Source organism: Plecotus auritus (genome assembly GCF_963455305.1).
Source record: "Plecotus auritus genome assembly, chromosome: 10".
NCBI classification, from domain to species: Eukaryota; Metazoa; Chordata; class Mammalia; order Chiroptera; family Vespertilionidae; genus Plecotus; species Plecotus auritus.
The window spans coordinates 317955-345471 of NC_137785.1; the positions used below are offsets into that span (position 1 = coordinate 317955).

The following is a 27517-nucleotide window of genomic DNA, read 5'->3' on the forward strand; positions in this document are numbered from 1 at the left end:
ATGCCGGTGGAGCCGGGCTTTCTTAGGGCAAAGGTAAGCCCGTTCCCGGAAAAGCTGCCTGTCTGGGCCATGGCTACCCACCACACCTGCCCAATTAGGAACAGAGGCCCTAACCGGTGTGGCTCAGTGGATAGAGCGTCGGCCTGCAGACGGATGAGTCCCAGGTTCGATTCCGGTCAAGGGCATGTACCTAGGTTGCAGGCGCACAGGGCAGGACGCAGCTGATGGATGTTTCTCTCTCATCGATGTTTCTAGCTCTCTCTCCCTCCCCCTTCCTCTCTATATTAAAAAAAAAAATCAATAAATTAAAAAAAAAAGGAATTTAGGGTCAGATCACCCTGTGAGGTTCCATAAGACCCCCCATTTTCGTCCACACTTGTAGCTAAGACACTAAGGGATTCCCCCCAATAGCTCAGACGTCACGTTCCTATTGCTCAGGGTGGCTACCCTGAGCTCCCATTTCACAGACGGGCAAACTGAGGGCATCACCGGCGAGACAGACACACGCACGCCGCCCCCCCATTAGGGGTGGGGAGGGCGCTCAGGGCCGGGAAGGCACCGCCCGCCTCGGACAGGAGCAGCCCCAGGGGCAAGCGGGACTGCAAGCCGGACTGCAGGTGGAGAAGCGCCCCACACCTGCCCCGCCAGCGCTGGCCCCCAAACCGGAAGTGCTCCACCCGGAACTACAACTCCCAGCAGCCCGCGCGGCGCGCCCGGGGTCGACGCCGGGGGGAGCGGTCGCCATTGTCCGCGGCCGAGGTGAGGCGGTCGCGGGGACGGCGCGGGAGGCCCAGGGGGTCGGGAGCGCTGGCGGGAGAGGCGGCGCCTCCTTCGGGGCCGAGGGGCGCCAGAGGGGGTCCCGCCCCCGCCCTTCGCGCGGCGGCCGCGCTTCCCGTCCCCGTGGCCCGCGCGGACCCTGCGCCCCGGTCGGCGGCCGCGCTCGCCGCTGGACGCCCCGACCCCGGCCCCGGCCCCGGCCCAGCGCGTCCGCCTTTGTCCCCCAGGCCGCGCGGGGCGACCGGCGCGAAACAAAAGCCGAGCGCCCCGTCGTCGCCTCGGGGGGCGGCTGCGGACCAGGTGAGGGGCGCTCGCGGGTGGGAATCGGGGCGTGAGGCCGGGCCGGGGGTGGGAGGCGCCCCCTTTCCTCTGGCGGGCGGTTCGCGTTGGTGGGAGGCGCCCCCTTTCCCCCGGCGGGCGGCTCGCGTTGGTGGGAGGCACCCCGTCTCCCCCCGGCGGGCGGCTCGCGTTGGTGGGTGGCACCCCGTTTTCTCCCGGCGGGCGGTTCGGTCCGGCCGTCGCTTCGGGCGCCGGGGGCCGGGGGCCGGGGCCGGGGCTGGCGACCCGGGTCCTCCCCACGCGCCGTGTCCGGCTGCGAACCGCGGGGCTGGGCGGCTCGCGGGCCCTCGGTGTGGGCGCCGCCGCTCCGGGGCTTTTATTCTCGGACCCCGAGTCCGCCCGCCCCTCCGGGGGCGCTGGGCCGCGGGGTCGCGGACGGGCTGGGGACCCGCTCCTGCCCGGCCCCCGGGGGCGCGGTCGGTGGGAGAGGCGCCTGCGCGCCCCGGGCGGCGGGTGCGAGCGGCGGCGGGTGCCCGGGGGGTGGAGGCGGCGATGGGTGCACAGTCGGTGGAAACGTGGCCGCGGGTGAGGATGAAAACAGAGAAAGCGGAGACCGGAGCGGGGCGTGGGGGGCGCTGGGCCCGCACCGGGAGGGGACGGGTTCGGCCGGATGGGTTGCAGCGGGCTTTTTATTTTATTTTTTTTAGAAAAAATTTACATAAAATGAACGGATTCGGTGGTTTGGTTGTACATTCAGAAAGTTGTGCAGTTGTCACTAATTACATGTATATTTAAGGGCATCTGTGTTACACATGTGTATATAAATATATACATTTTACTCATTTTTAAAATTTTCACTCGAGGATATTTTTCTTTTTTTTAATCTATTTTTTTTTATTTTATTTTTTTAAGTATTTTTATTGATTTCAGAGAGGAAGGGAGAGAGAGAAACATCCATGAGGAGAGAGTCATGGATCGGCTGCCTCCTGCCCGCCCCCCCACTAGGGATGGAGCCCAAAACTCGGGCATGTGCCCTTGACCAGGAATTGAACCTGGGACCCTTTGGTCTGCAGGCCGAGGTAGGCTCTATCCACTGAGCCACACCAGCCAGGGCTAAATGTATAGATTTTACACTTATATTTAAAGTGACTTCAGTGAGGAAGGAAGCGGGAGAAAGAGAGAAACATCAGTGATGTGTATGCATCACCCATGGACACAGACCATAGGGTGCTGAGGGCCTGGGGTAGGCGGGGACAGGCTGGAGGGGGCCAATGTGGGGCAAAGGGGACATGTCATCCCTTCATCAATAAAGATTGAGCCCTGCCGAAACCGGTTTGGCTCAGTGGATAGAGCGTCGGCCTGCGGACTGAAGGGTCCCGGGTTCGATTCCGGTCAAGGGCGTGTACCTTGGTTGCGGGCACATCCCCAGTGGGAGATGTGCAGGAGGCAGCTGATGGATGTTTCTCTCTCATCGATGTTTCTAACTCTCTGTCCCTCTTCCTTCTTCTCTGTAAAAAGTCAGTAAAATATATTAAAAAAAAACACCATAAGGATTAAGAAAAATACCATCAGTGGTGAGAGAGAATCACCGATTGGCTGCCTCCTGCTCGCCCCACACGGGGATCGAACCTGCAACGTGGGCGTGTGCCCTGACCAGGAATCGAACCTTGACCTCCTGGTTCATAGGTCGATGCTCAATCCTGATCCTCTTTCCAGACCATTTTTATCACCCCTGCACCCGTGAGGCAGCCCCCCACAGCCCCAGTCCTCCCCTCAGCCCCGGGGAGCCACTGAGGTGTGAGGGTCCCTCATGATCTCACAGTAGTTACTGCCAAATGGACCTGAAAGGGACTGGCTGCCTCTGGCGGTTTCCTCCCTCTCACCCGGGCGGGCGGGCGGGCGGGCGGCGGGGCGGGGTGCCTTTCCCAGCTGATTCAAATCCCCGTTTCTCTCCAGAGATTCTCATATTTCTGTAATGATACATGTAATTGTTAGTTTTTATTTCTTGACTTTAGAGAGAGGGTAAAGGGGGAGAGAAACATCGATTTGTTCCTCCACCTGCGGGTTCATTGGTTGATACCCGTATGAGCCCTGACGAGGAATCGGACCTGCAGCCTCGGCGCTCTGACCACTGAGCTACCCGGCCGGGCAGGGATCGAGCCCGCAACCCGGGCCTGTGCCCAGACAGGAGTCGGACCTGGGACCCCTCCGTATGCAGGCTGACGCTCTGTCCGCTGAGCCACACCAGGGCCCTCCCTGGGGCTGAGCTCTCTGTCGCCCCCTGCTTCTGTGTGACAGGACCACCTTTGTCTCCCGCTGTGTCACAGGTTGGCGCTGCCTCGCCCTCCGGTTGCACCGACTCCGGGGCCACGCCGGGTCCGTTCACCCCTGGGATGGCTGCCACCAGCCCCTGGGCCTCCTGGGGTGAGTCCCAGCCCTGTTTCCTCGGGCCTTCCTAGGAGTGACTCGCTGTGCCCGGCGGTCCGAGCTGGGGTGGGGGTGTGGGCCGGGGGCTTCTGGGGCCCGGGGAGTCTGTTCTGGTGAGGGAGATTTTTATTTACTTTAAACACAAATGACTTTAAAAAATATATGTATTTTTATTGATTTCAGAGAGGAAGAGAGAGGGGAGAGAGAGAAACATCAATGATGGAAGAGAATCATTGATTGGCTGCCTTCTGCACGCCCCCTACTGGGGACCGAGCTGGCAACCCCAGGCATGTGTCCTTGGCCAGAACCGAACCCGGGACCCTTGAGTCCACAGACATGCTCTACCCACTGAGCCAAACCAGCCAGGGTGACTTTGTTTTTTAAAATATATTTTTTATTGATTTCAGAGAGGAAGGGAGAGAGAGAGAAATACCAACGATGGGAGAGAATCATGGATCAGCTGCCTCCCGACGCCCCTCACTGGGGATCGAGCCCGCAACCCGGGCCTGTGCCCTCACCAGAATCGAACTCTGCCCTCCTGGTTCCTAGGTCGGTGCTGAGCCCCTGAGCCCCGCCGGCCGGGCTGAGGGAGTTTTGGAACTTGGTTATTGGGAGGGAAGCTTAGTGTGACCGTTACAGATTGTCTGGTGGTCTCCTGCGGGGTTCCACTGGCTCAGGGGTTTCCTAGGAGACAGCCGTGCGACGTCGGCGTTCCCTTCCCGCCCGTGTCTTAATTGATCGCTGCCTCGCACTCGCGTGCACGGGCCTGTGGCTTAGCCCACGTCGGTGCGCTTCATACTTGTGTGTGTCTCAGTGCCTGCCCCCAAGCACATCAAGGGAGCGTCTTTCTGTTATTTGTGTGTGTGTGCGTGTTGGACGTTCGGTGAGACGCCCCTCGGCCGCGTGGCTCTGCTGTGGGCTGTGTCCTGGGCGCTCCTGGCAGTGACGGCACCACCAGCTGCTGTGGCCGACGCCCTCACAGGCTCCGGGCTCGGGCCGGCTGTGCCCGCCAGGAGACGCCCTGCACGCGTGGCCTGTCCCTAGGATGGTCACATGCTCCCTCCTTTCTGCCTGGTCTCCGTGCAGGTGTCCTCGCCGACCAGCCCTGGGCCTGGGGGGCGCCGAGAGCCTGTGCTCGCCCGGGCCAGGCCGGCTGCCGCGCTGTGTCCTCGGCCAGCAGTGACCTGCCGAGGCCGGGCACCCGCCCCGAGGAGCCAGGTGGGCGGGTCTGGGCCAGCTCTGCGGGGGGAGAGGGGGAGGCTGGGACCGGGGGCGGGGTGGTGGTGGGGCGAGGGGGTGGTCTCAGCCCTCCGCCGCTGTGGTGGGGTGGTGGGGGCGCCTCCAGGGCTGAGCAGACGCTGCTTCTCAGAGACAGGCTCAGAGCAGGGCGGACGGACGGTGTGGGTGCCCCTCCTTCATCTGGAGACTGAGGGTGGGTCTCTCCCCTGCCCAGTGGGGAGGGGAGGGCCGGCCGGGCCCCCTGAGCACCCCACTCGGGGCAGGGCTGGAGCGGGCACGCTGCGGCAGGGCGAGCTGCTCTATGCCTTTGCTTTCCTCCCCAGCTCCGTGCCCTCAGGACCCTGCCTGGCGCGTGGAGGAGGCCCCCGAGGCGGGGAGCAGGGCTGCCGGGCCCCCACCAGCCCCGGTGCAGGTGAGATGGGGCTCCCGCTCCCCCTGACGGTCCCTGTCCCTGGTGTCCAGGTTGTCCCAGCCACCCTCTCCCTGCGTGCGGTGGTTCCGTGTGTGACAGCTGCTCCGGTAGAGCAGGAGTCAGTCCATGCCTGTCACTCCTGCGCTCAGGGCGGGCTCAGCTTCCACCACCCGGAGCCTCGCTGTCACCAGCCTGCTCCCCCGGAGCCCGCTCCCCCCCTCCCCAGCCCGCTCCCCGCTGAGCCCGCTGTGCTGGGGGGTTTGGTGGATGAGGGGCAACCCCCTGGTTGGCAGGCTCCCCCCCCCCCCCCGTCCCCCCCCCCAATCCCCCTGTGTTCCTGTGGGTTCAGGCTGATGTCTCGTGGGCTGTGCTTGCTGAGGGAGGGAGGACAAGTTGAGCCCTGCCCTGAGGCGCTCCCAGAGTGCTTCACTCCCCCCTGAGCCCGCTCCCCGCTGAGCCCGCTGTGCTGGGGGGTTTGAGCCTGGAGGAGCCCAGCCTGTTGCTGCCTGAGGGGTGGGGCGGTGTCTGCACAGTCAGGGCCCAGGCCGGCTCCATCCTGGTGACTGGGAGCCTCGGCGGAGCTGGGAGCAGGAGGGGCCGGGGCCGGGGCGGCTGGGAAGGTGTCGGGGTGGGAGAGGGGCTGTGGGAAGCAGCTGGCATTGCAAGCGTCAGTCTGGCCAGGCCCCGGAGCAGGATCTGAGAGACAGGGACTGGAACAGGGACTGTGGCTGGAGGGCCCGAGGGCTCCTGAGAGGAGGAGGCGATGGTGCCCAGAGGCGCCCTCCCCTCCTGCCCAGCCCCGCCCCAGCGGCAGCCGCTTAGGAAAGAGTTTGCACCCGCCGGTGGGGCTGGTTGAGCGTCGCCCTGGGAACCAGGAGGCCACGGTGCGATTCCTGGTCAGGGCGCACACCCGGGTTGTAGCCGATCCACGGTTCCCTCTCATCACTGATGTTTCTCTCTCCTCCCTTCCTCTCTGAAACCAATAAAAATATGTTTAAAAGAAAAGGAAGAAAAAGTTTGTTATAACAGCTTCATTAAAATATTATTCCGATACATGAGGTCCAACCCCTTAAGCGTACAGGCTGGAGGGTCACAGAGTTGAGTAACCATCACTAGCAGCTAATTGTGGAGCGTTTTCATCACCCCACAGGCCGGACCCCCCCCCCCCCCCCCGGCCCTGGCCCCCTCCTAACACCAGTGCATGGGCCTGTCCCGGACACGCTCCGTCGGGAGCCATGCCACCGTGCCCTCTGGGCGTCCGTGTTGTAGCAGCGTCAGCATCTCCCCCTCGTGATTCAAGAGCTGTTTTTCACGTCCTGCGTCCGCGTCCTAGGTTCTCCCTGTTCCTAATACGGCGAGTGCACGTTCACGCTGCTGACCCGGCCGGAAACGGGAGGAGACCGATTCGCTGCCGTGTTTAGGTCGCTCGTTTCTGAGCTAAAACGACGACGAGTCAGCAAACGTGCGATTACGGCGATGCGAAAGCCTGAGGGTCTCCCCCGTGTGCCTCCCCCAAGTTAGAAGAAGTTCACGGACCTCCCGGTTTCCACAGTGACGGGCGGCACCGCCGTCCTGGGAGGCAGAGGCCTGAGGCCCGTGGAGCCGGTGCGTGTCCGGCCGAGGCTCGGTGGTGGCAGGTGTTTGCTGCTGCTGCTGCTGCTGCTGCTGTGCACGGCCGTTTTCAGGTCCCGTGACCGTCAGCAGCGCAGCCGGCTGGGCCGGGAGACGCGGTTCCGACTTGGACGGGAGTGAGTGGTGATAAGGCCTGAGGAGCCTGCAGGACCGCCGCCCTCTGCGGCCCGTGGGTTCCTGAGAACCGGGAGGCTGGTGCCGAGAAAGTGAGACGGGATCAATAACCCCCTCGGGGTCTGAAGAGCACCCCCCCCCCCCCCCCCCCCCCCCCCCCCGCCAGGGTCTCGGGAGCACAGAGCCCAGGCCCTCTGTTCCCTCCACATTACACGTCCCTCAGAGCCTTCACCTGTGAAGCAGCCCGGGCGGCCTCCCTCGTCCCTCACATCTGACAGTCTCTCCCGGAGCCTGTGGCAGAGAAGTTCAGCCAGCGGGTGGTCAGGTCCATTACTCAGCATCAGGGAGAGAAAGGGCGCCCCAGCGCCTCCCCAAACCCCGGTGCCAGCCGCCAGCCAAGTCTGCACGGCCGATGCCCGTCAAACACCAGCTCAAACACCCTCCTGGTCGAGAACAGTCTGGCTACACGTTCCTTCTCTGCAAGGAGCTTGCACTGAGATAGAAACAAAGGGTGAAATCCTGGAGGTTCCAAAGAGGCCGTCAGGGCCCCAGGGCCCAGGAAGGGGCGCGGTCAGAGCTCAGGCAGTGCAGGAGCCCCCCGAGGGCCCTGGGGCGCAGCCTCCGTGGTTAGCCGTGCGGCTGGTGTGCTGGGAGGTCCCTACAGCCCTGGATGCCCAGGTGAGCACGTGTGTGAATCACGTGAACAGGAGTGTTGGCGAGACTGGGGGACACGTCTCTGCCGGCCCCCCAGCAGGTGATTGGAGGGGTCCCCTGTGGACCAGAAGGGCCGGGCAGGGCCCTGCTCTGTCCCCACAGTGTCAGGTAGTGAACCTGCGGGGGCCCTGGTCCCCACTCCGCCTCCCCTGTGTCCAGCCCGGGTTTGCATCCCTGAGGCCTCCATGGGCTGTAGGCCCCGACACGGGGCACATTCAGCTGGGGTCCCCCCACCCCCCAGTCCACGGCCCTTCCAGTTTGACGCCGTCTTCGATTCTGGATGTGCTTTAAGAATATTATTTTGACAAATTCCGTAATTACTGGAAAGTAAGTAAACAGAACATGGTTCTTACCGCTCCAAGGTACCATGGTAACCGTCGCTAACACTGGGTCACGCCTGCTTTGCTCTCCTGTCCAGTCCCCGATGGCTCCCGCCCAGCCCGCCTCAGAACACCGTGTGGTGTGCTCCTTCATCCTCACGTGCAGGTGGTAGGGTTTATTAAAAACACACGTTATCGTTGATTTCAGAGAGGAAGGGGGAGAGAGAAACATCAGCAATGAGAGAATCATTGATCAGCTGCCTCCTGCACGCCCCACTCTGGGGACCGAGCCTGCAACCCGGGCCTGTGCCCTTAACCAGAGGATCGAACCCGGGACCCTTCAGTCCACAGGCCGACGCTCTCCACTGAGCCACACCGGCTAGGACCGTGGTCGGCAAACTGCGGCTCGCGAGCCACAGGCGGCTCTTTGGCCCTTTGAGTGTGGCTCTTCCACAAAATACCACGGCCTGGGCGAGTCTATTTTGAAGAAGTGGCGCTAGAAGTAGTTTAAGTTTAAAAAATTGGGCTCTCCAAAGAAATTTAAATCGTTGTCCTGTTGGTATTTGGCTCTGTTGACAAAGGAGTTTGCCGACCCCTGGGCTAGGGCGACACACAGCTTTTCTGGAGCTCTGCACACTCGTTCAGCACTCGGCCCACGCGTGTGCAGGGTGGAGGTCCGGTTCACACGCGGTGCCCTGTCGGAGACGAGGACTCTTCCCTCTGGACGGGCTGGGCGCCCGCCTGCCCCCGGGTTTGCGTCCGCCCGGCTGTGTGGACGGCCTCTGGTTCCCCCCATGGCACATAAGTGTCAGCCGAGGGCTCTCTGGACGTTGGGACGTTCTCCCTGGGACCCGAGCTGCCGCGTGGTCTCGGAAGAGCCGGGACGGTCCCTCCGTCGGCTGCCGCTGGGCAGTATCGGTTCTTGCGGACGGTCCCCACCGGAGCGGCCGGTGTGCTTTGGTGCACATCCCGTGGTGGCTCGGCGGGGGGGGGGGGGGGGGTGTGAGGGGGGAGCCTTTCCTGTCCTCGCGGCATCCGTGCCGCTCCACGCCTGCCCCTCGGTCTCCGCGGGCTGCGACTTAGCAAGTGGAGGCATTTCACACGCGTCCTGGTCGTGGTCCCAACTGCAGCTCCGCTGAGCTGTCCCCGCTCGGCTGTTCTCAGAAGCGGGTGTGAGACGGTCCGTCCGGGTGGTGGTGGTGGTGGTGGTGGTGGTGTATTTCTTAAATCCCCTCCTGTCCCTTACATTACGTTCTCCACGTCGGGTCTTCCGTCAGCTGGTGCGTCCTGAGCGAGCCGCCGAGTCTCTCATCCTTTTCTTGCTGGAGGTGGGGGTGCTGGCCCGCATTCTCGCCCCCGGACGCGCCCTGGCTCCTGTCCCGGGGCCTCCGGAGCAGTGCTGCCTCCGCCGCCTCTGTATTCTGTGCGTCCTTCCCGGGCGAGCCGCTCCGTCACCCGGTCCTGTTCTCCAGGGGAACCTCGAGGCAGGGATGGCGCTGCCTGGGCTCTGCCCTCGGCTGCCAGGTTCGGTCCCGCCTCCAGGCTCCTCTGCAGGGTCCGCTCACCGGGAGGAGCCTAGGCCGTGTCCGTCAGGTCTGGCTCCTGGCGGCCCCTCACTCCCTCCCTGTCTCTCCTGGCAAGTCTCAGGCCCAGCTCCCCAGGCTGGGGGGGGCGGGGGGACCAGCGGGGCTGGGTGACCAGGCTGGTTCCATGCCCACCGCCCTGGACACTGTGGCTTTCGGGCCACCGCGCCCTCCTCTGCCCTGGGGCTGAGAGGCCTCCACTCCTCCAGGGCTGCTGGGCCCTGTCCGCAGGCGGGGGGCTGGGTGGGGGGGCAGCTGGCTGTGCGGTCCCTAACGCACCTGTGGCTGCACCTTCACCCGCCTGAGTGCGCCGCTCACTCCTGCCTCCCCGCCCCCGAGCCCGAGCCCAGTGCCTCCTGGGCCGCTCTGCCTCCCCCCCACCCCCCGCTGCACACCCGTGTCCCGGGCTGCCCCCCCCCCAGGAGCGTGGACGGCCACGGCCACTGGCCTCTCGCGTCACTGGCTGGGATGTTTCTTTCACTTTTTTAAATAAAAACCCTTTTCTTAAATGTAGGAGGTCTTTAAACAAAGCACAGGGGACCTGAAGCGAGTATTGTCTCCTGTGGCCACTGTGACATCCCCACAAGGTGACAGCCCAGAGCAGCCTGCACTTGCTCTCCTGCCGGGGGCCCAGCCGCCCCGGGGCCCAGCCGCCCCGGGGCCCAGCCGCCCCGGGGCTCAGCCGTCTCCGGGTTCAGCCGTCTCGGGGCCCAGCCGTCTCGGGGTTCAGCCTTCTCGGGGTTCAACCGTCCCGGGGCCCAGCCGTCCCGGGGCCCAGCCGCCTCGGGGTTCAGCCGCCTCGGGGTTCAGCCTTCTCGGGGTTCAGCCGTCTCGGGGTTCAGCCTTCTCGGGGTTCAGCCGTCTCGGGGTTCAGCCTTCTCGGGGTTCAGCCGTCCCGGGGCCCAGCCGCCTCGGGGTTCAGCCGTCTCGGGGTTCAGCCTTCTCGGGGTTCAGCCGTCCCGGGGCCCAGCCGCCTCGGGGTTCAGCCGTCTCGGGGTTCAGCCTTCTCGGGGTTCAGCCGTCTCGGGGTTCAGCCGTCCTGGGGCCCAGCCGTCTCGGGGTTCAGCCTTCTCGGGGCTCAGCCGTCTTGGGGCCCAGCCGTCCCGGGGCCCAGCCGTCCCGGGGCCCAGCCGTCCCGGGGCCCAGCCGCCTCGGGGTTCAGCCATCTGGGGTCCAGCCGTCTCGGGGTTCAGCCTTCTCGGGGTTCAGCCGTCTCGGGGCCCGGCCGTCCCGGGGCCCGGCCGTCCCGGGGTTCAGCCGTCTCGGGGCCCAGCTGTCCCAGGGCCCAGCCGTCTCTGGGCCCAGCCGTCCCGGGGCCCAGCCGTCTCGGGGTTCAGCCTTCTCGGGGTTCAGCCGTCTCGGGGCCCAGCCAGCTTGGGCTGCACGACGCTCCTGTCCGCCTTCCTGATGAGGACCCTGTGGGAACACCGGCCCCCTCCACTCCCCGGCTCAGCACCCTCTTGTTTGAGAGAGAGAAGCGCCGCTGCTCTGGATCCCTCTCCTACGCCCTGTGCCCCGTGTGCGCTGCCGGGCACCGAACCTGCAGCCCCGTGTGCGTCAGGGATGTGCTCCCCAGCCGAGCCCCAGGCCGGGCACAGCCTCCTGTAAACACCAGAGCGTTGGGGCACATCTCAGCGACGCTGGTCCCCTGGAGAGGCCGCCTTTACACCGCAGCCTCAGCACCCAGAGTCCCAGTACCCGTGCATGCTCAGTCATCCCGTCCTCCCACCACCCAGTACCCGTCCGTGCTCAGTCACCCCGTGTCCTCCCACCACCCAGTACCCGTCCACGCTCAGTCATCCCGTCCTCCCACCACCCAGTACCCGTCCACGCTCAGTCATCCCATCCTCCCACCACCCAGCACCCGTCCACGCTCAGTCATCCCGTCCTCCCACCACCCAGCACCCGTCCACGCTCAGTCATCCCGTCCTCCCACCACCCAGTACCCGTCCACGCTCAGTCATCCCGTCCTCCCACCACCCAGCACCCGTCCACGCTCAGTCATCCCATCCTCCCACCACCCAGTACCCGTCCATGCTCAGTCGTCCCGTCCTCCCACCACCCAGTACCCGTCCATGCTCAGTCGTCCCGTCCTCCCACCACCCAGTACCCGTCCACGCTCAGTCATCCCATCCTCCCACCACCCAGTACCCGTCCACGCTCAGTCATCCCGTCCTACCTGCCACCCAGTACCCGCCCATGCTCAGTCATCCCATCCTCCCACCACCCAGTACCCGTCCATGCTCAGTCATCCCCGTGTCCTCCCACCACCCAGTACCCATCCACGCTCAGTCACCCCGTGTCCTCCCACCACCCAGTACCCGTCCACGCTCAGTCGTCCCGTCCTCCCACCACCCAGTACCCGTCCATGCTCAGTCATCCTGTCCTCCCACCACCCAGTACCCGTCCATGCTCAGTCACCCCGTGTCCTCCCACCACCCAGTACCCATCCGTGCTCAGTCACCCCGTCCTCCCACCACCCAGTACCCGTCCATGCTCAGTCACCCCGTCCTCCCACCACCCAGTACCTGTCCATGCTCAGTCACCCCATCCTCCCACCACCCAGTACCCGTCCATGCTCAGTCACCCCGTGTCCTCCCACCACCCAGTACCCATCCGTGCTCAGTCACCCCGTCCTCCCACCACCCAGTACCTGTCCATGCTCAGTCATCCTGTGTCCTCCCACCACCCAGTACCTGTCCATGCTCAGTCGTCCTGTCCTCCCACCACCCAGTACCCGTCCATGCTCAGTCACCCCATCCTCCCACCACCTAGCACCCGTCCATGCTCAGTCACCCCATCCTCCCACCACCCAGTACCCGTCCGTGCTCAGTCATCCCGTCCTCCCACCACCCAGTACCCGTCCATGCTCAGTCACCCCATCCTCCCACCACCCAGTACCCGTCCATGCTCAGTCATCCTGTGTCCTCCCACCACCCAGTACCCGTCTGTGCTCAGTCACCCCGTGTCTTGAAAACGCCTGCTCACAGCTGCTGGCTCGCCTCCAGGCCCATCCCAGGCCCTGCCTTGTGTGGGCTTCCTCTGTGGAAGCACCTAGGCCTGTGGTCGGCAAACCGCGGCTCGCGAGCCACATGCGGCTCTTTGGCCCCTTGAGTGTGGCTCTTCCACAAAATACCACGGCCTGGGCAAGTCTATTTGGAAGAAGTGGCGTTAGAAGAAGTTTAAGTTTAAAAAATTTGGCTGTTCAAAGAAACCTCAATCGTTGTCCTGTTGATATTTGGCTCTGCTGACGAATGAGTTTGCCGACCACGGGCCTAGGCCACTGGTCATGTGACTCCCCCGGCGTGGCCCTGGAGGTGTGGTTGCTGAGTCCCATCCCTGTGTCCGCCCTACACTGGTGGCTGGGCCGGAGCTGGAGTGGGTTCGGGTTTTGTATTTTGGCAAGAGTGCTTCCTAGCAGGCACTGGGTGCTCCTCCCGGGGGGGGGTTGTCTGTGGGCTCAGGGTGCCTGGCTGTCCTACCGCAGGGGGGCAGATAGGTGAGGGGGAGGGGGGTGTCTGTGGGCTCAGGGTGTCCGGGGGAGCGAGCATGGAGGCTGGGCTCCCCGACGGCACCTCACAGTAAAGAGGTGCCGGGACCCAGCGTGTAGCACAGTCGTCCAGGAAGCAGGCCAGGCCGGCCGGAGGAGGAAGCTGTGACATTGGCCTCGATGGGGGCGGCGGGGGTGGGGGGCACCTTGACCTGCTTTCAGAGTCAGAATCACAGGAGCAGGCCAGGCCCCGTCGTCCTGGGAGGGGAGGGGAGGGGAGGGGAGGGGAGCAGGTCAGGCAGAGGCAGCGGGAGGCCAGCCCTGAGCAGAGGACGCGCAGGGGCGGGAGGCCGTGGCGGGGAAGGGAGCACGGCACCTCGGGGGGCAGGGAGCCAGGCTCCAGGCCGAGGGGAGGGTCACGGTGCACAGACGGGCTCACAGCTTCCCCTGCCTCCCCGGGTCCTGCCCTGCGGCCCCGAGGCTCCCGCTGGCCGGCGGCTCCTTTAAGAACCAGACGGGAGGCTTTCGTTGGAAACGCCCCCCTTGGGTTACAATTTCTCTTCCTGTCCCTGTCCTGGTGGCTGTTCCTGCACCTGCTTTTCCTAAAACCCTCAGGGTGGACTTGTTAGGACTCGGCTGCTTGGCAGCGTGACTGGTTCCCGTGGCTGAGTCCTGCCCCCCCGTCCACCTGGTCCTCAGGAAAGAGGGTCCGTGCCGCAGGACGGGTGTGCGTGTCGGACCCCACCCCGCTCCCAGCTCCCAGCTCCCAGCTCCCAGCTCCCAGGCCCAGCTCCCAGGCCCAGCTCCCAGCTCCCAGGCCCAGCTCCCAGCTCCCAGCTCCCAGCTCCCAGCTCCCAGCTCCCAGGCCCAGCTCCCAGCTCCCAGCTCCCAGCTCCCAGGCCCAGCTCCCAGCTCCCAGCTCCCAGCTCCCAGCTCCCAGGCCCAGCTCCCAGCTCCCAGCTCCCAGCTCCCAGCTCCCCGCTCCCAGCTCCCAGCTCCCAGCTCCCAGCTCCCGGGTTCCAGCTCCCGGGTTCCAGCTCCCGGGTTCCAGCTCCCGGGTTCCAGGCCCAGCTCCCAGCTCCCCGCTCCCAGCTCCCAGCTCCCCGCTCCCCGCTCCCCGCTCCCCGCTCCCAGCTCCCAGCTCCCAGCTCCCAGCTCCCCGCTCCCCGCTCCCAGCTCCCAGCTCCCAGCTCCCAGCTCCCAGCTCCCAGCTCCCGGGTTCCAGCTCCCGGGTTCCAGCTCCCAGCTCCCAGCTCCCAGCTCCCAGCTCCCAGCTCCCAGCTCCCGGGTTCCAGCTCCCAGCTCCCAGCTCCCCGCTCCCAGCTCCCAGCTCCCAGCTCCCAGCTCCCAGCTCCCGGGTTCCAGCTCCCGGGTTCCAGCTCCCAGCTCCCAGCTCCCAGCTCCCAGCTCCCAGCTCCCAGGCCCAGCTCCCAGCTCCCAGCTCCCAGCTCCCGGGTTCCAGCTCCCGGGTTCCAGCTCCCAGCTCCCAGCTCCCAGCTCCCAGCTCCCAGCTCCCAGGCCCAGCTCCCAGCTCCCAGCTCCCAGCTCCCAGCTCCCAGGCCCAGCTCCCAGCTCCCAGCTCCCAGCTCCCAGCTCCCAGCTCCCAGCTCCCCGCTCCCAGCTCCCAGCTCCCAGCTCCCAGCTCCCAGGCCCAGCTCCCAGCTCCCAGCTCCCAGCTCCCAGCTCCCCGCTCCCAGCTCCCAGCTCCCAGGCCCAGCTCTCAGCTCCCAGGCCCAGCTCTCAGCTCCCAGGCCCAGCTCCCAGCTCCCAGCTCCCAGCTCCCCGCTCCCAGGCCCAGCTCCTAGCTCCCAGCTCCCAGCTCCCAGCTCCCAGGCCCAGCTCTCAGCTCCCAGGCCCAGCTCTCAGCTCCCAGGCCCAGCTCTCAGCTCCCAGGCCCAGCTCCCAGCTCCCAGCTCCCGGGTTCCAGCTCCCAGCTCCCAGCTCCCAGCTCCCAGCTCCCAGCTCCCCGCTCCCAGCTCCCAGCTCCCAGCTCCCCGCTCCCCGCTCCCAGCTCCCAGCTCCCAGCTCCCAGGCCCAGCTCCCAGCTCCCAGCTCCCAGCTCCCAGGCCCAGCTCCCAGCTCCCAGCTCCCAGCTCCCAGCTCCCAGCTCCCAGCTCCCAGCTCCCGGGTTCCAGCTCCCAGCTCCCAGCTCCCAGCTCCCAGCCCCCAGCTCCCAGCTCCCAGGCCCAGCTCCCAGCTCCCCGCTCCCAGCTCCCAGCTCCCAGCTCCCCGCTCCCCGCTCCCAGCTCCCAGCTCCCAGCTCCCAGGCCCAGCTCCCAGCTCCCAGCTCCCAGCTCCCGGGTTCCAGCTCCCAGCTCCCAGCTCCCAGCTCCCAGGCCCAGCTCCCAGCTCCCAGGCCCAGCTCCCAGCTCCCAGCTCCCAGCTCCCAGCTCCCGGGTTCCAGCTCCCAGCTCCCCGCTCCCAGCTCCCAGCTCCCAGCTCCCAGCTCCCAGCTCCCAGCTCCCAGGCCCAGCTCCCAGCTCCCCGCTCCCAGCTCCCCGCTCCCAGCTCCCAGCTCCCCGCTCCCAGCTCCCAGCTCCCAGCTCCCAGCTCCCAGGCCCAGCTCCCAGCTCCCAGCTCCCCGCTCCCAGCTCCCAGCTCCCAGCTCCCAGCTCCCAGCTCCCCGCTCCCAGCTCCCAGCTCCCAGCTCCCCGCTCCCAGCTCCCAGCTCCCAGCTCCCAGCTCCCCGCTCCCCGCTCCCCGCTCCCCGCTCCCCGCTCCCCGCTCCCAGCTCCCAGCTCCCAGCTCCCAGCTCCCAGGCCCAGCTCCCAGCTCCCAGCTCCCAGCTCCCAGCTCCCAGCTCCCAGGCCCAGCTCCCAGCTCCCAGCTCCCGGGTTCCAGCTCCCAGCTCCCAGCTCCCAGCTCCCCACTCCCAGCTCCCAGGCCCCAGCTCCCAGGCCCCAGCTCCCAGGCCCAGCTCCCAGCTCCCAGCTCCCAGGCCCAGTTCCCAGCTCCCAGCTCCCAGCTCCCAGGCCCAGCTCCCAGCTCCCAGGCCCAGCTCCCAGCTCCCAGCTCCCAGCTCCCAGCTCCCAGGCCCAGCTCCCAGCTCCCAGCTCCCAGACCTGCCTCCGCCCAGTCCGCCTCCTGAGTGCCTGCATCTCCAGAGAAGGCGCTGCCCGGGGTGTCGGTCTGCGCTGTCTCTGTCCCGAGGATGAGGATGGGCAGGGTCTCAGGAGACGGACCCATTTGCTGTGGTCGGTGGCCCAGGTAGCGAATCCCCTAGTCCAGGGCGACCTGCCCTCCGTGAGGGCATTGATGACGCCAGGGGTTTCTCCACGTACGCCTCCTCCCCGCCGTCAGCCCCTCGTCCTCAGGAAGCCCTGAGGGCCCGGCTGAGGGGGCTGTGCTCTTCCAGGAACCGCTGACCTTCCGGGACGTGGCCGTGGACTTCTCCCCCGAGGAGTGGGGGCGGCTGGGCCCTGCGCAGAGGACCCTGTACCGGGACGTGATGCTGGAGACCTTCGGGCACCTGCTGTCTGTGGGTAAGGCAGGTGCTGCCGGGCCGCGGGGCTCGGGGGTTGAGCACCGACCCGTGAACCAGGAGGTCACGGTTTGACTCCCTGTCAGGGCTCAGGCCCGGTGGCGGGCTCGATCCCCGGGGGGCGGAGGGGGGGGCGTGCAGGAGGCAGCCGGTAGATGTTTCTGTCTCTGTCACTCTCCCTTTAAAACCAGTAACATAAACCAGTAAGAACATTTAAAAAATAAAGACGGGCTGAGATGGTCTGGAGCCGAGGCTCAGGGTGAATTCCTGGTGCTTCTCCAGTAGGAAGCGGGAGAGTCTGGGAGGAAGAGGCGGGCGGGGGGGGGCTCTCCAGGTGACGGCCCCTGCTTTCCCCCCCTGCAGGGGCTCAGGTCGCCAAGCCCGAGGTCATCTCGCTGCTGGAGGAGGGCGCGGAGCCCTGGCGGGTGGAGCAGCCACGTGCACGGAGCCCGTGTCCAGGTGAGAGCAGGCCCGGTGGGAGGGGCCCTTGTCCCAGGACTGCTGAGCCGCGAGGAGTCGGGTCCTCAGACCCACAGTTCCCCCCCAGGCGTCAGAGCAGACGCCCCACCTCACAGGCTGCGCCCTCATGGCTGCGGGTCCCCCTGCCGCCCCCGCGGCGTCTCACCTTCTTGGTCGTGCCTTTCGCTCCCGCGGCCTCGCGTTCTCTCACCTGCTCTTCGTCCTCAGTTTGCTTATTGCCACACCCGTAGCCTCAGCCTCAGCCTCAGCCTCGGCTGTAAAAAACCAAACGAGAAAATAGGTCTTTAAGGGAGGTAGCACGTTCACATGGGTGAACACACCCACAGCCGAATGAATACGTAAGGAAATCTCATTTACACTCCTCCTTCCGCATGTTATTCTCACCTCAAACACACACACACACACACACACACACACACACACACACACAGGCACATGCACAGGTGACCAGTATTTTTAATATGTGGGTGTTTTTTTAATTGACTTCAGAGAGAGGAAGGGAGAGGGAGAGAGAGAGAGAGAGAAACATCCACGATGAGAGCGAATCGTGGATTGGCTGCCTCCTGCACGCCCCCCACCGGGGAGGGAGCCTGCAACCTGGGCCTGTGCCCTTGACTGGGAATCGAGCTGTGACCTCCTGGTTCCTAGGTGGACGCTCAGCCCCTGAGCCAGCCGCTGGGCTCCCCTGCGAGTTCTTCAGTCGTTTTGTTATTAAATCCCAACTTGCCATCGTCCACTTTAATTAACACCCGGGTGACTGGCAGCGTGTGACAGCTTCGCTCGGTGTCGCCGTGTCTTCCACCTTTTGGGCTGTTCTTGTCGCCGATCACCTCTGTCCACTGAGTCCCTCCAAACGGATGAGGAACTGCTTTCTCACGTAGTGTCTTAAGTCAGACCCCCCCCTCAAAGGAGTTACCGGCCGAAGGGACGTCCTTGGAAGCAGCCGTCGCCGGCGTTGGGACCTCACGGACCGCCCGTGGGTGACCCTGCGTGGGAGGGTAGTCACACCAGGTCCCAACCTGTGGCTGCTCTGCCTCCGGGCTTCGGGGAGGCACTGTCGGTGTTGGTCAGCTGGGCGGGCGCCGGCCTCTCGATGGCGGTCCCCTCACTGTGGCCCTGGCTCCTGCCGTGTGGTGACGGCACGTGTGCCTGTGGTCTCTGGGCTCCCGGGATCCGCCGTTCAGAGGCCCCGCGGCACCTCCCTCCCTGGCTGTCCTGTCTCCGTTGTGGTGTGTGTATCGATGCCCCACATGTCCGAGTCGGCAGTGATTTCCAAACTCGCCCTGTGGCCCTGGCTGGCCGCGCAGGTGGTTAGCACATCGTCCTGACACCCCGAGGTGGCAGGTTCGATCCCTGCTCGGGCACATGCACGAATCAGCCAGTGAATGCATGAATAAGTGGGACAGCGAATCCGTTTCTCTCTCTCTCTCTCGCTCTCTTCCTTCCTCTCTCTAAAATTAATTAAAACATTAAAAAACCTGGCATCATCGTTTGGCAGATACCTGCGCTCCCAGCACTGGTGAGTCCTGACGAGCCTTTCCCATGAGGTCTCCCAGGGGCCACCCCCAGGCCAGCCAGGGCTGCTCTCGGGGAGCAGGCGTCGTAGGTCGCGCTTCCCCCTGCCCATCTCGTGGCAGGGGTAGAGCTGTTCGTTTCCACGGCTCCGGCCGCGCTGGGGACGGCCCTCCAGGGTGAGCTTCCGTGTCACAAAGCTCACTGCTGTTGTAAAAGTTCAGCCATTTTCTTTCTTTTAGCTTTTATTTATTTTTGGAGCGAGAGGGGGACGGGTGAGAGAGAGACAGACATCGGCATTGTTTATTTGTTCCACTTCGTTACGCATTCGTTGGTTGATTCCTGTGTGTGCCCTGACCGGGGATTGAACCCACAGCCCTGATGCATGGCGGGGGCGGGGGCCGGGAGCTCTCCAACCCACTACCAGCGGTCGGCAAACCGCGGCCGGCGAGCCCCATGCAGCTCTTTGGCCCCTTGAGTGTGGCTCTTCCACAAAGTACCACGTGCGGGCGCGCACGCACAGTGCGATGGAAGGAGTACCCTAATTAACTATGTACCTACCTGTATAGTTTAAGTTTATTTTTTTTTATTTTGAAATATATTTTATTGATTTTATACAGAGAGGAAGGGAGAGGGATAGAGAGCTAGAAACATCGATGAGAGAGAAACATCGATCAGCTGCCTCCTGCACACCTCCCACTGGGGATGTGCCTGCAACCAAGGTACATGCCCTTGACCGGAATCGAACCCGGGACCCTTCAGTCCGCAGGCCCGACGCTCCATCCACTGAGCTAGACCTCCAGCCAGGGCTTGGTGCCTTTTAAATAACTGACCAGACCGAGACCTTCTCGTGGTTTCTGTTGTTTTTCTCGTTTCCTGACGCGTGTCTGCCGTTTCCTCAGCGGGACCCTCTGTCCTCCCCGCGTGTCAGCCACGTCGTGCGTGCCTTCTCCATCTGCCGTGAGCGGAGCTCGGAGGGGGGCCTTTCTCTGTGTGAACCTCCCTCGATGGCCGCTGTCCGTGCTGATCTTCCCGACACCCTCTCCCCCGACTTAGCACCCACGGCCCATCGTCTCTCGGGCACGCGGCGTGTGCTGCTCAGACCTGTCAGCACGGGCTCTCACCACATGGTCCTCTCCAGCGTCGGGGGAGGAGACGCGCTGACTCTCAGGCCGCCAGCGCTGGCTGTCACGTTGGACAGGAATCGTTCACTCGGGCCGGGAGTTGGTCCGTTACCATTTTCAAGGGTTTCTACCGGAAGTGTTCAAAAGCGTGTGAAGATCATTTCTTAACGGCCGCGATCTAAGCTTGAAATGGATAGTAAGTGCCGGTGCTTGAGCCGCGTAGAGCCTCTGGTGAGATGGTCGCGGGGAGAAAAAGGGGGAAATGGCGGAGAGAGAAGAAAAACCTACGCAGAGAGGGCAAGGGTTTAGGGCAGCCGTGGGCAAACTATGGCCCCCGAGCCGGATCCGGCCCGTTCGGCTGTTCTATCCGGCCCGCGGAGCCAAAAGAGCGGTGGGTTCTCTTGCTCTCCCCTCCGCTCCTTTACTTTGAATTTATATTAGTTCACACAAACACTCCATCCGTGCTTTTGTTCCGGCCCTCCGGTTTAGTTTAAGAACCCATTGTGGCCCTCGGGTCAAAAAGTTTGCCCACCCCTGGGATAGGGCCTGCGGTGTCCCCGCAGCGTTCGACCCCACGGTAGTCGGCATGACAGCACCCCCAGAAACAGACGTGCACGTTCCGTACCTGAACACGAGTCCATGTAGGGCAGAGGGGCTTTTCAGGCATGAGTGCGTCAAGGGTGTTGAGATGGAGCGGTCAGCTGGAACCAGCTGGGCGGGCCCATTGTAATCTCAAGGTCCTTTTTTTTTTTTTTTTTTTTTTTACACAGAAAATATTCCCAAGGCTTTATAAGCCAGGCCACTGACTGATAGATAGCCAAGGTCACCCACGGCGGGAGAAAGGCACCGATCACACGCTAGTTCACACACAAGGTCCAACAGGTCCGTCCCTTTCAGGGCGAAGCAGGCGTGGCCCCGGCTGGGTAGCTCGGTTGGTTAGAGCATCTTCCCGGGGCACGAAGGTTGTGGGTTCGGGCTCGATCCCCAGTCAGCACATACAGGAATCAACCAGGGAGTGCACCAACAGGTGGAACAGCAAATCGATATTTCTCTCTCTTTAAAAAGCTATAAAAAAAAATTAAGAGTGAAGTTTGTCAGAGTCACTACGGGCATGTGCGGAAGCTTGTCTCAGCCACAGAAAACTATCGCAGACCCCTCCAGTTGTTGGGGACGGGTACCTCAGCACCGATTCGCAATCTTACGTAATCAGAAAAGTCCTCCGAGGGTGGTGGCTGAGCCAGGACTTAAATACAGACGATCAGACGGTCACTCACAGGCGCTGCCTCAGGTCTGTGTGTGGTCATTGCTCCGCAGACGGCTCTGTAGTTGTCTGAAGAGTTGTAACCCCATGGTTTTGCCCTTGGGGCTGATGACGAATTTCGTGTTTCCGACTGAGCTCTACGGAGAGGGAAGTAATGTGACAGTGTATTGTCCGAGGTAACATCTTGGCTCCCAGCCTCTGTGGCTGATACCGTCTCCCAACCCCATCCCATCCTGTTTGGGCAGGTGTCAAAGAGGGGAGCAATGAGGATGTTATAACTCATACGTTAATGAGGACACCTTGATAATTTTATTTTATTGATGGATTTTTAGAGTGAGAGAGATTTGTTGTTCCACTTATTTATGCGTTCATTGGTTGAGTCTGTATTTTTAAAATACACGTTTATTGATTTCAGAGAGGAAAGGAGAGGGAGAGTGAGAGAGAAACACCAGTGATGAGAGAGAATCATTGCGTGGCTGCGTCCTGCACCGCCCCCCCCCACATTAGGGATGGAGCCCGTAACTCGGGCATGTGCCCTGACCTGGAATCGAACCACGACCTCCTGGTTCCTAGGTCGATGCTCAACCACGGAGCCACGCCGGCCGGACCATTGGTTGATTGTTCTCTGTGCCCTGACCAGGGATCGAACCCAACACCTTGGCATATTAGGACGTCGCTGTAACCAACTGAGCTACACAGCCAGACCAACACCTCAATAATTTAAACCATTGCTACGGACTTGGTTGCTCAACTATATTTTGTGAAGCCAGTATTTCTTATTTTTCCACCTTAATATTATTTACCGTGTCCTTCTGTCAGGGATTCCCCAGAGCACCCCTAGGTTCAGTGACTTAGAAGTACTGACAGGACTCACACGTCATTCCACTTAGGGTACTGTTTTATTAAAACGCAAGACCAAAAGACTCCGGAGCTAAGGCTGGAGGAGGAAACCAGGTACCAGTTTGTGGGTTTCTTAGCCGCGACCAGCACGGCTAGAGAGCGGACGAGACCTGAGAAGGGGCGACTGGGGGTTGAGAAAAAGAAAGAGACAGACAGACACAGAGACAGTAAGTAAAGGTGGGAACAGGTGGGACGCTGTGCTCGGACGGAGAGACAGTGACTCAGGCTAGCGCAGCACGTTTATTATACACAGCACGATACCAGGACGTTTTACTAGAGTTGAAGACAAAGGAAGCTGTTAAATCATCCTTAAAGATCAAGCTGCATTCTTCATTCTTGTGGTTTCTCAGAATTGTCAGGCCTGGCTGGACCCGCATCATTGCATTCGCCCCTGGCGCCTAAGTGAACCTAGATAATGGCACCCACTCCCTGGCGCCTGAGCTAAAGGTCAGGACTGACAACATTCCTGCCTTTGGTGAAGTGCGTTTCCTGGCCGTGGCTTTGCCGATGCCGCAGGGTTCAGCTGACGACCTTTGCTCTCCCAGGTGCTGTCTATATCAGTTTTATTTTCCCCTTTTTTTTTTTTTTTACAAGTACAAGCTTTTTTATTTTTTTTAGTATTTTTTTTTATTGATTTCAGAGAGGAAGGGAGAGGGGGAGAGAGATAGAAACATCAATTGTGAGAGAGAATCATTGGTCAGCTGCCTCCTGCACAACCCCTCCTGGGGATTGAGCCCACAACTGACACTCTGTCCACTGAGCCAAACCAGCTAGGGCTTAAGTACACGCTTTTGATAGTCCTTTCCCAGTGGAATTACAAAGGACACACTTAATTCTTTCAGCAACAAATGGTGACCTATGCGAAGTGTCATACACTAGGGGAAGCTTGCCTGGGGGCCCAGGGTATTAATTGGGGGTTGGTCACACAGGCACACATGACTGGCTGCAACCATGGAAGCTCCAGACTCTGGAAGGAAAGAAGGTGTTCACCATAAACAATATTGTTTGTACAAACCATGCAGAGACGTTGATACCCATGCTTCAAAGCCTCAAGCATGTAAAACACTCATAAGTTAGAGCATTCCGAGACCTCGCTTCCTAGGAGTTGGCCGAGGCCCAGTCCTGAAGCAGGCCTTCTTGGGAATGTGCCGTTATAGCAACTCATGGAAGGTGGTTACCTCTTTCCTGCACACCCTCATCTAGTCTTACCTTCCTTCTCGTGGAAAAATGCTGAATGGATTTTATTAGTACTCAGCACCCTTTATACTGTGGCCAGCTGCTTTTGTGCACTCTTTACTATTTTCCTTTTTCCTGTTATGGTGCTCCTCCGAGTTGTGAGTCTATTTGAAAACTAGTTCACACTTGCCGTCTCAATAATATGGACAAAAACCCCACCTTTTACACTCTGTTCTTAAACGTCCTTTCTCATGACTTTTTTTTCTGTTGACTTCAGAAACGGTGAGAAATCCTGAAAGTAAAGCGTTGATCCCAACACGTCGCATTTTTGAGGAAGAACAATCCCATAGCATGAAGTTGGAACGATACGTGTGGGACGATCCTTGGTTCTCCAGGTTAGAAATTCTGGGATGTGACGACCAATTACAAATGTGCCATGTGAACCAGAGTACAGCTATGAGGAAGATGGTCTTCATGCAAAAGCAAGTGCTGTCTCAAAGAGGCTCTGAATTCTTTGAACTTGGAGCAGACTGTGGCCAGAGCTTAAACTTTATTCCCTCTCAGAAAGTTTCTCAAATAGAACATTTCTATAAGCCTGATACACATGTTGGAAGTTGGAGGTGTAAGTCAGCCATCATGTATGCAGATAAGATTACCTGTGAAAATAATGATTATGACACAGCCTTCAACCAGTCCATGCAACCTCTTCATCCTGCAAGGATGCAGACTGGAGATACTCTTTTCAAATGTTCTGATGCTGTTAAATCTTTCAATCACGTACTGCATTTTGGTGATCATAAGGGAATGCACACAGGAGGAAAACTCTATGAGTATAAGGAATGCCATCAAATCTTTAACCAGAGCCCATCATTTATTGAAGATCCAAGACCTCTTATCAGAGAAAACCAGTATGGTTATAAAGAATATGAGAATATCTTTTACTTCTCGTCCTTTATGGAGCGTCAAAATATCGGCACTGTAGAGAAAGCATATAAATACAATGAATGGGAGAAAGTCTTCGGGTATGACTCGTTCCTCACTCAACATACAAGCACTTACACTGCAGAGAAACCCTACGAATACAATGAATGTGGGACCTCTTTCATCTGGAGCTCTTACCTTATCCAACATAAGAAAACTCATACTGGAGAGAAACCCTACGGATGTGATAAATGTGGAAAAGTTTTTAGGAACCGTTCAGCCCTTACTAAACATGAACGGACTCACACTGGAATAAAACCCTATGAATGTAATAAATGTGGGAAGGCCTTCAGCTGGAACTCCCATCTTATTGTGCACACGAGGATTCACACGGGAGAGAAACCTTATGTATGTAATGAGTGTGGGAAGTCTTTCAACTGGAACTCCCATCTGATTGGCCATCAGAGGACTCATACCGGAGAAAAACCTTTTGAATGCACTGAGTGTGGGAAGTCTTTCAGCTGGAGCTCCCATCTGATTGCCCACATGAGAATGCATACTGGAGAGAAGCCCTTCAAATGTGATGAATGTGAAAAAGCTTTTAGGGATTACTCAGCTCTCAGTAAACATGAAAGAACTCACTCCGGAGCAAAACCATATAAATGTACTGAGTGTGGAAAGTCCTTCAGCTGGAGTTCCCACCTTATTGCCCACCAGAGAACTCACACTGGAGAGAAACCCTATAACTGTCAGGAATGCGGCAAAGCATTCAGAGAACGCTCAGCCCTCACTAAACATGAAATCATTCATTCTGGAATTAAGCCCTATGAGTGTAATAAGTGTGGAAAATCCTGTAGCCAAATGGCTCACCTTGTGAGACATCAAAGGACTCACACTGGAGAAAAGCCCTATGAGTGCAATAAATGTGGGAAATCTTTCAGCCAGAGCTGTCACCTTGTTGCCCATCGGAGAATTCACACGGGTGAGAAGCCCTATAAGTGCAATCAGTGTGAAAGGTCCTTCAACTGCAGCTCTCACCTGATTGCGCACCGGAGAACTCACACTGGAGAGAAACCGTATAGGTGTAACGAATGTGGGAAAGCATTTAATGAGAGTTCTTCCCTCATTGTGCATCTGAGAAACCATACCGGAGAAAAACCCTACAAATGCAACCATTGCGAGAAGGCTTTCTGCAAGAATTCCTCCCTCATTATTCACCAGAGAATGCACAGCGGAGAGAAGCGCTTTATCTGCACTGACTGTGGAAAGTCCTACAGTGGCCACTCGGCCCTGCTGCAGCACCAGAGGAGCCACAGTGCAGAGAAAGTCTGTGAACTGAACTGATGAGAGATTTCCTTTCCTTGTACATTTGATACTTTGAAAAACACCCTATAAGTATAATCAGGAGGGGCTGTTTTTTCAGTAAGAGTTCAGGGAGGCTGTTCCCCTTACTACTCAATAGAAACATCTAGCAGAAACGTATAAATAATGAAAATGATAGAGGAAAGCATAGCAGTTATGTAGCCCTGATGTAATGTCAGATAATTACAGTGAAGAAAGAAGGCCCCACTCCTCACGGTCCACCAGGATCTTGCTGGAGGAACGTGAACGTAGGGAAGGAGACGCCTTTAGTGAGAGATCTCAAGGATTTGTGGATCAGAGTGCATTGATGGAGAAAAGCCTTGAACTAGGAAGTGTTTCAGCTGGAAATAACGCTGTTTTGCATCGAGCTGGAGTATTGCATGGGAAGCTTTATAATAACATTCTGTGCATAATTACGGAAATACAGATTTTTGCTATTAGGGGGAGGGTCTGGGTGACCTTTAAGGAATAGAATATGGAATACTAAGTTTGAATTTAAGGAAAAAAAATAGTGTTGAATGGGATATTTACTGTTAGTCGAAATTAAGCTTAGAAAAATTAGTTAATGAGATTACTAACGGTGGAAAAGTTATTTTCTAGAAGTATGAGGCTGATGTTGTTGGGACAAAAAGTGACATTTAATATCACAGTGTGTCCATGTCCATGGTTTACTCATTGTTGGGTGTTTGTAATTTGTTTTAGGAAATCACTATACGTTATAATTATAGACACTGCGTCAGAGTACACACCCTGAAGGAATAGCAAGGACACAGAGTTGTATATACATGTCTACTGTAACATCTAAAATTGTGTATGGACTGGAAAGACCCATGGATAAATTAACCCAGTTAATTTTTTAAAACCTTAAAGTTTTATAAACACATACAGCACTTACCACGTGCTGAGCTCTGTTTTAAATGCTTTTCAGTTATTAATGTGTTCAGTCCCCTTAGTTCTGTGAGGTAGGTGCTATTATTATCTCAGTTTTACAAGTGGAGAAACTGAGGCAGAGATGTTGAGAAACCGACCTAAGGACGCAGCTAGTCCAGAGCGGCACTGAGATTGTTTGGCTTCCGAGTCCATGTTTTTAACCACAGTTACGCTGACTCTCTCCAGCGATCCCCCCTCATGTTTTTGTTATTGTCCAGTGTTTCTATGGTAGGTATTTGCTAATAAAAATCAAGAAATTCCTAAGTGATGAGACCTGAAGTGACCTGGCTCTCTGTCCACGAGGGCGAAGCCCCCTGCGGAGTGTGAAGTCTGGGTCGGACATTCAGACTCACTGCATTTCCTGGAACCTGGGTGCCTTACCCTCTCGCCACCCACAGCCCCGAGGCTGAGGGCAGACCAGGAGCTGGAAGACCTGCTGGAGGCGCAGACCAGGTGGAGGGATGCTCGTCGACGGGTCTCGCCTGTCCCCCCCCCCTGCAGGGGGCGCAGCGTCCTCACGGTCTCCCTCGAATTCAGGTTTATGTTTTCTCATCTTCTCCAGGTGGAGAGATTGCCTCGGGCAGAGAGGATTCATGTGGGAAGGCAGCTCACCACAGAGCGAGGAAGGCTCTCGGGGTGCTCCCGGGGGGGGGGGGGGGGGGGGGAGCGAGCGGAAGAGGGCGACTTGGGTGCCTTCTCTCCAGTTCGCACGTCTTTCCTGTATCTCCCCAGAGATTGCCTGTGGGGCTGTCATTAGGGGCCAGCAGCCCTTCCTGGAGAGCCGCCAGGGTGTGGGTTGGAAGTCCCGGGACAGACAGTCCATGTGGGTGCTGACTCCCCAGCGTGAGAAACCGTCCTGGCTCACGAGCTTCCACAGGAAGATACTACCCGATTCTCCACCTTTCAGGGCTCCCTGTGTCCTGGCCACCCAGCAAGGGTTGCAGGAGGGAATTCGGGCAATTGAATGGATTTGCCAGGACAGACAGGAACAGGTGTGGTGAGACACCACAGTCAGACCAGGGCGGGGGCGGGATTGCTGTGTCCTGGTCACCCAGCAAGAGTTGCAGGAGGGAATTCGGGCAATTGAATGGATTTGCCAGGACAGACAGGAACAGGTGTGGTGAGACACCACAGTCAGACCAGGGCGGGGGCGGGATTGCTGTGTCCTGGTCACCCAGCAAGAGTTGCAGGAGGGAATTCGGGCAATTGAATGGATTTGCCAGGACAGACAGAAACAGGTGTGGTGAGACACCACAGTCAGACCAGGGCGGGACGGGTGGTGTCGCGCTGTTTACCGCTGTCCACAGCCCGAAGCCAGCAACGAAACCACCAGCTGTTTCCATTGCTCGGGGGTGTTTTTTATTGGGGGTGTTTTTTATTTTA

General features: G+C 60.0%; 1 protein-coding gene across 1 annotated transcript; it reads left to right on the plus strand.

Moving 5' to 3' along the window:
* Positions 1-26406, plus strand: ZNF606 (zinc finger protein 606; the record flags this gene model as incomplete). Its single annotated transcript, XM_080644031.1, has 8 exons — positions 1-33; positions 649-759; positions 3384-3480; positions 4570-4701; positions 5046-5134; positions 16343-16469; positions 16832-16927; positions 23199-26406. The coding sequence occupies 8 exons, from the start codon at positions 1-3 to the stop codon at positions 25184-25186; spliced, it is 2673 nt and encodes an 890-aa protein (XP_080500157.1). The 3' UTR covers positions 25187-26406.
* Positions 26407-27517: the final 1111 nt, after the last annotated feature.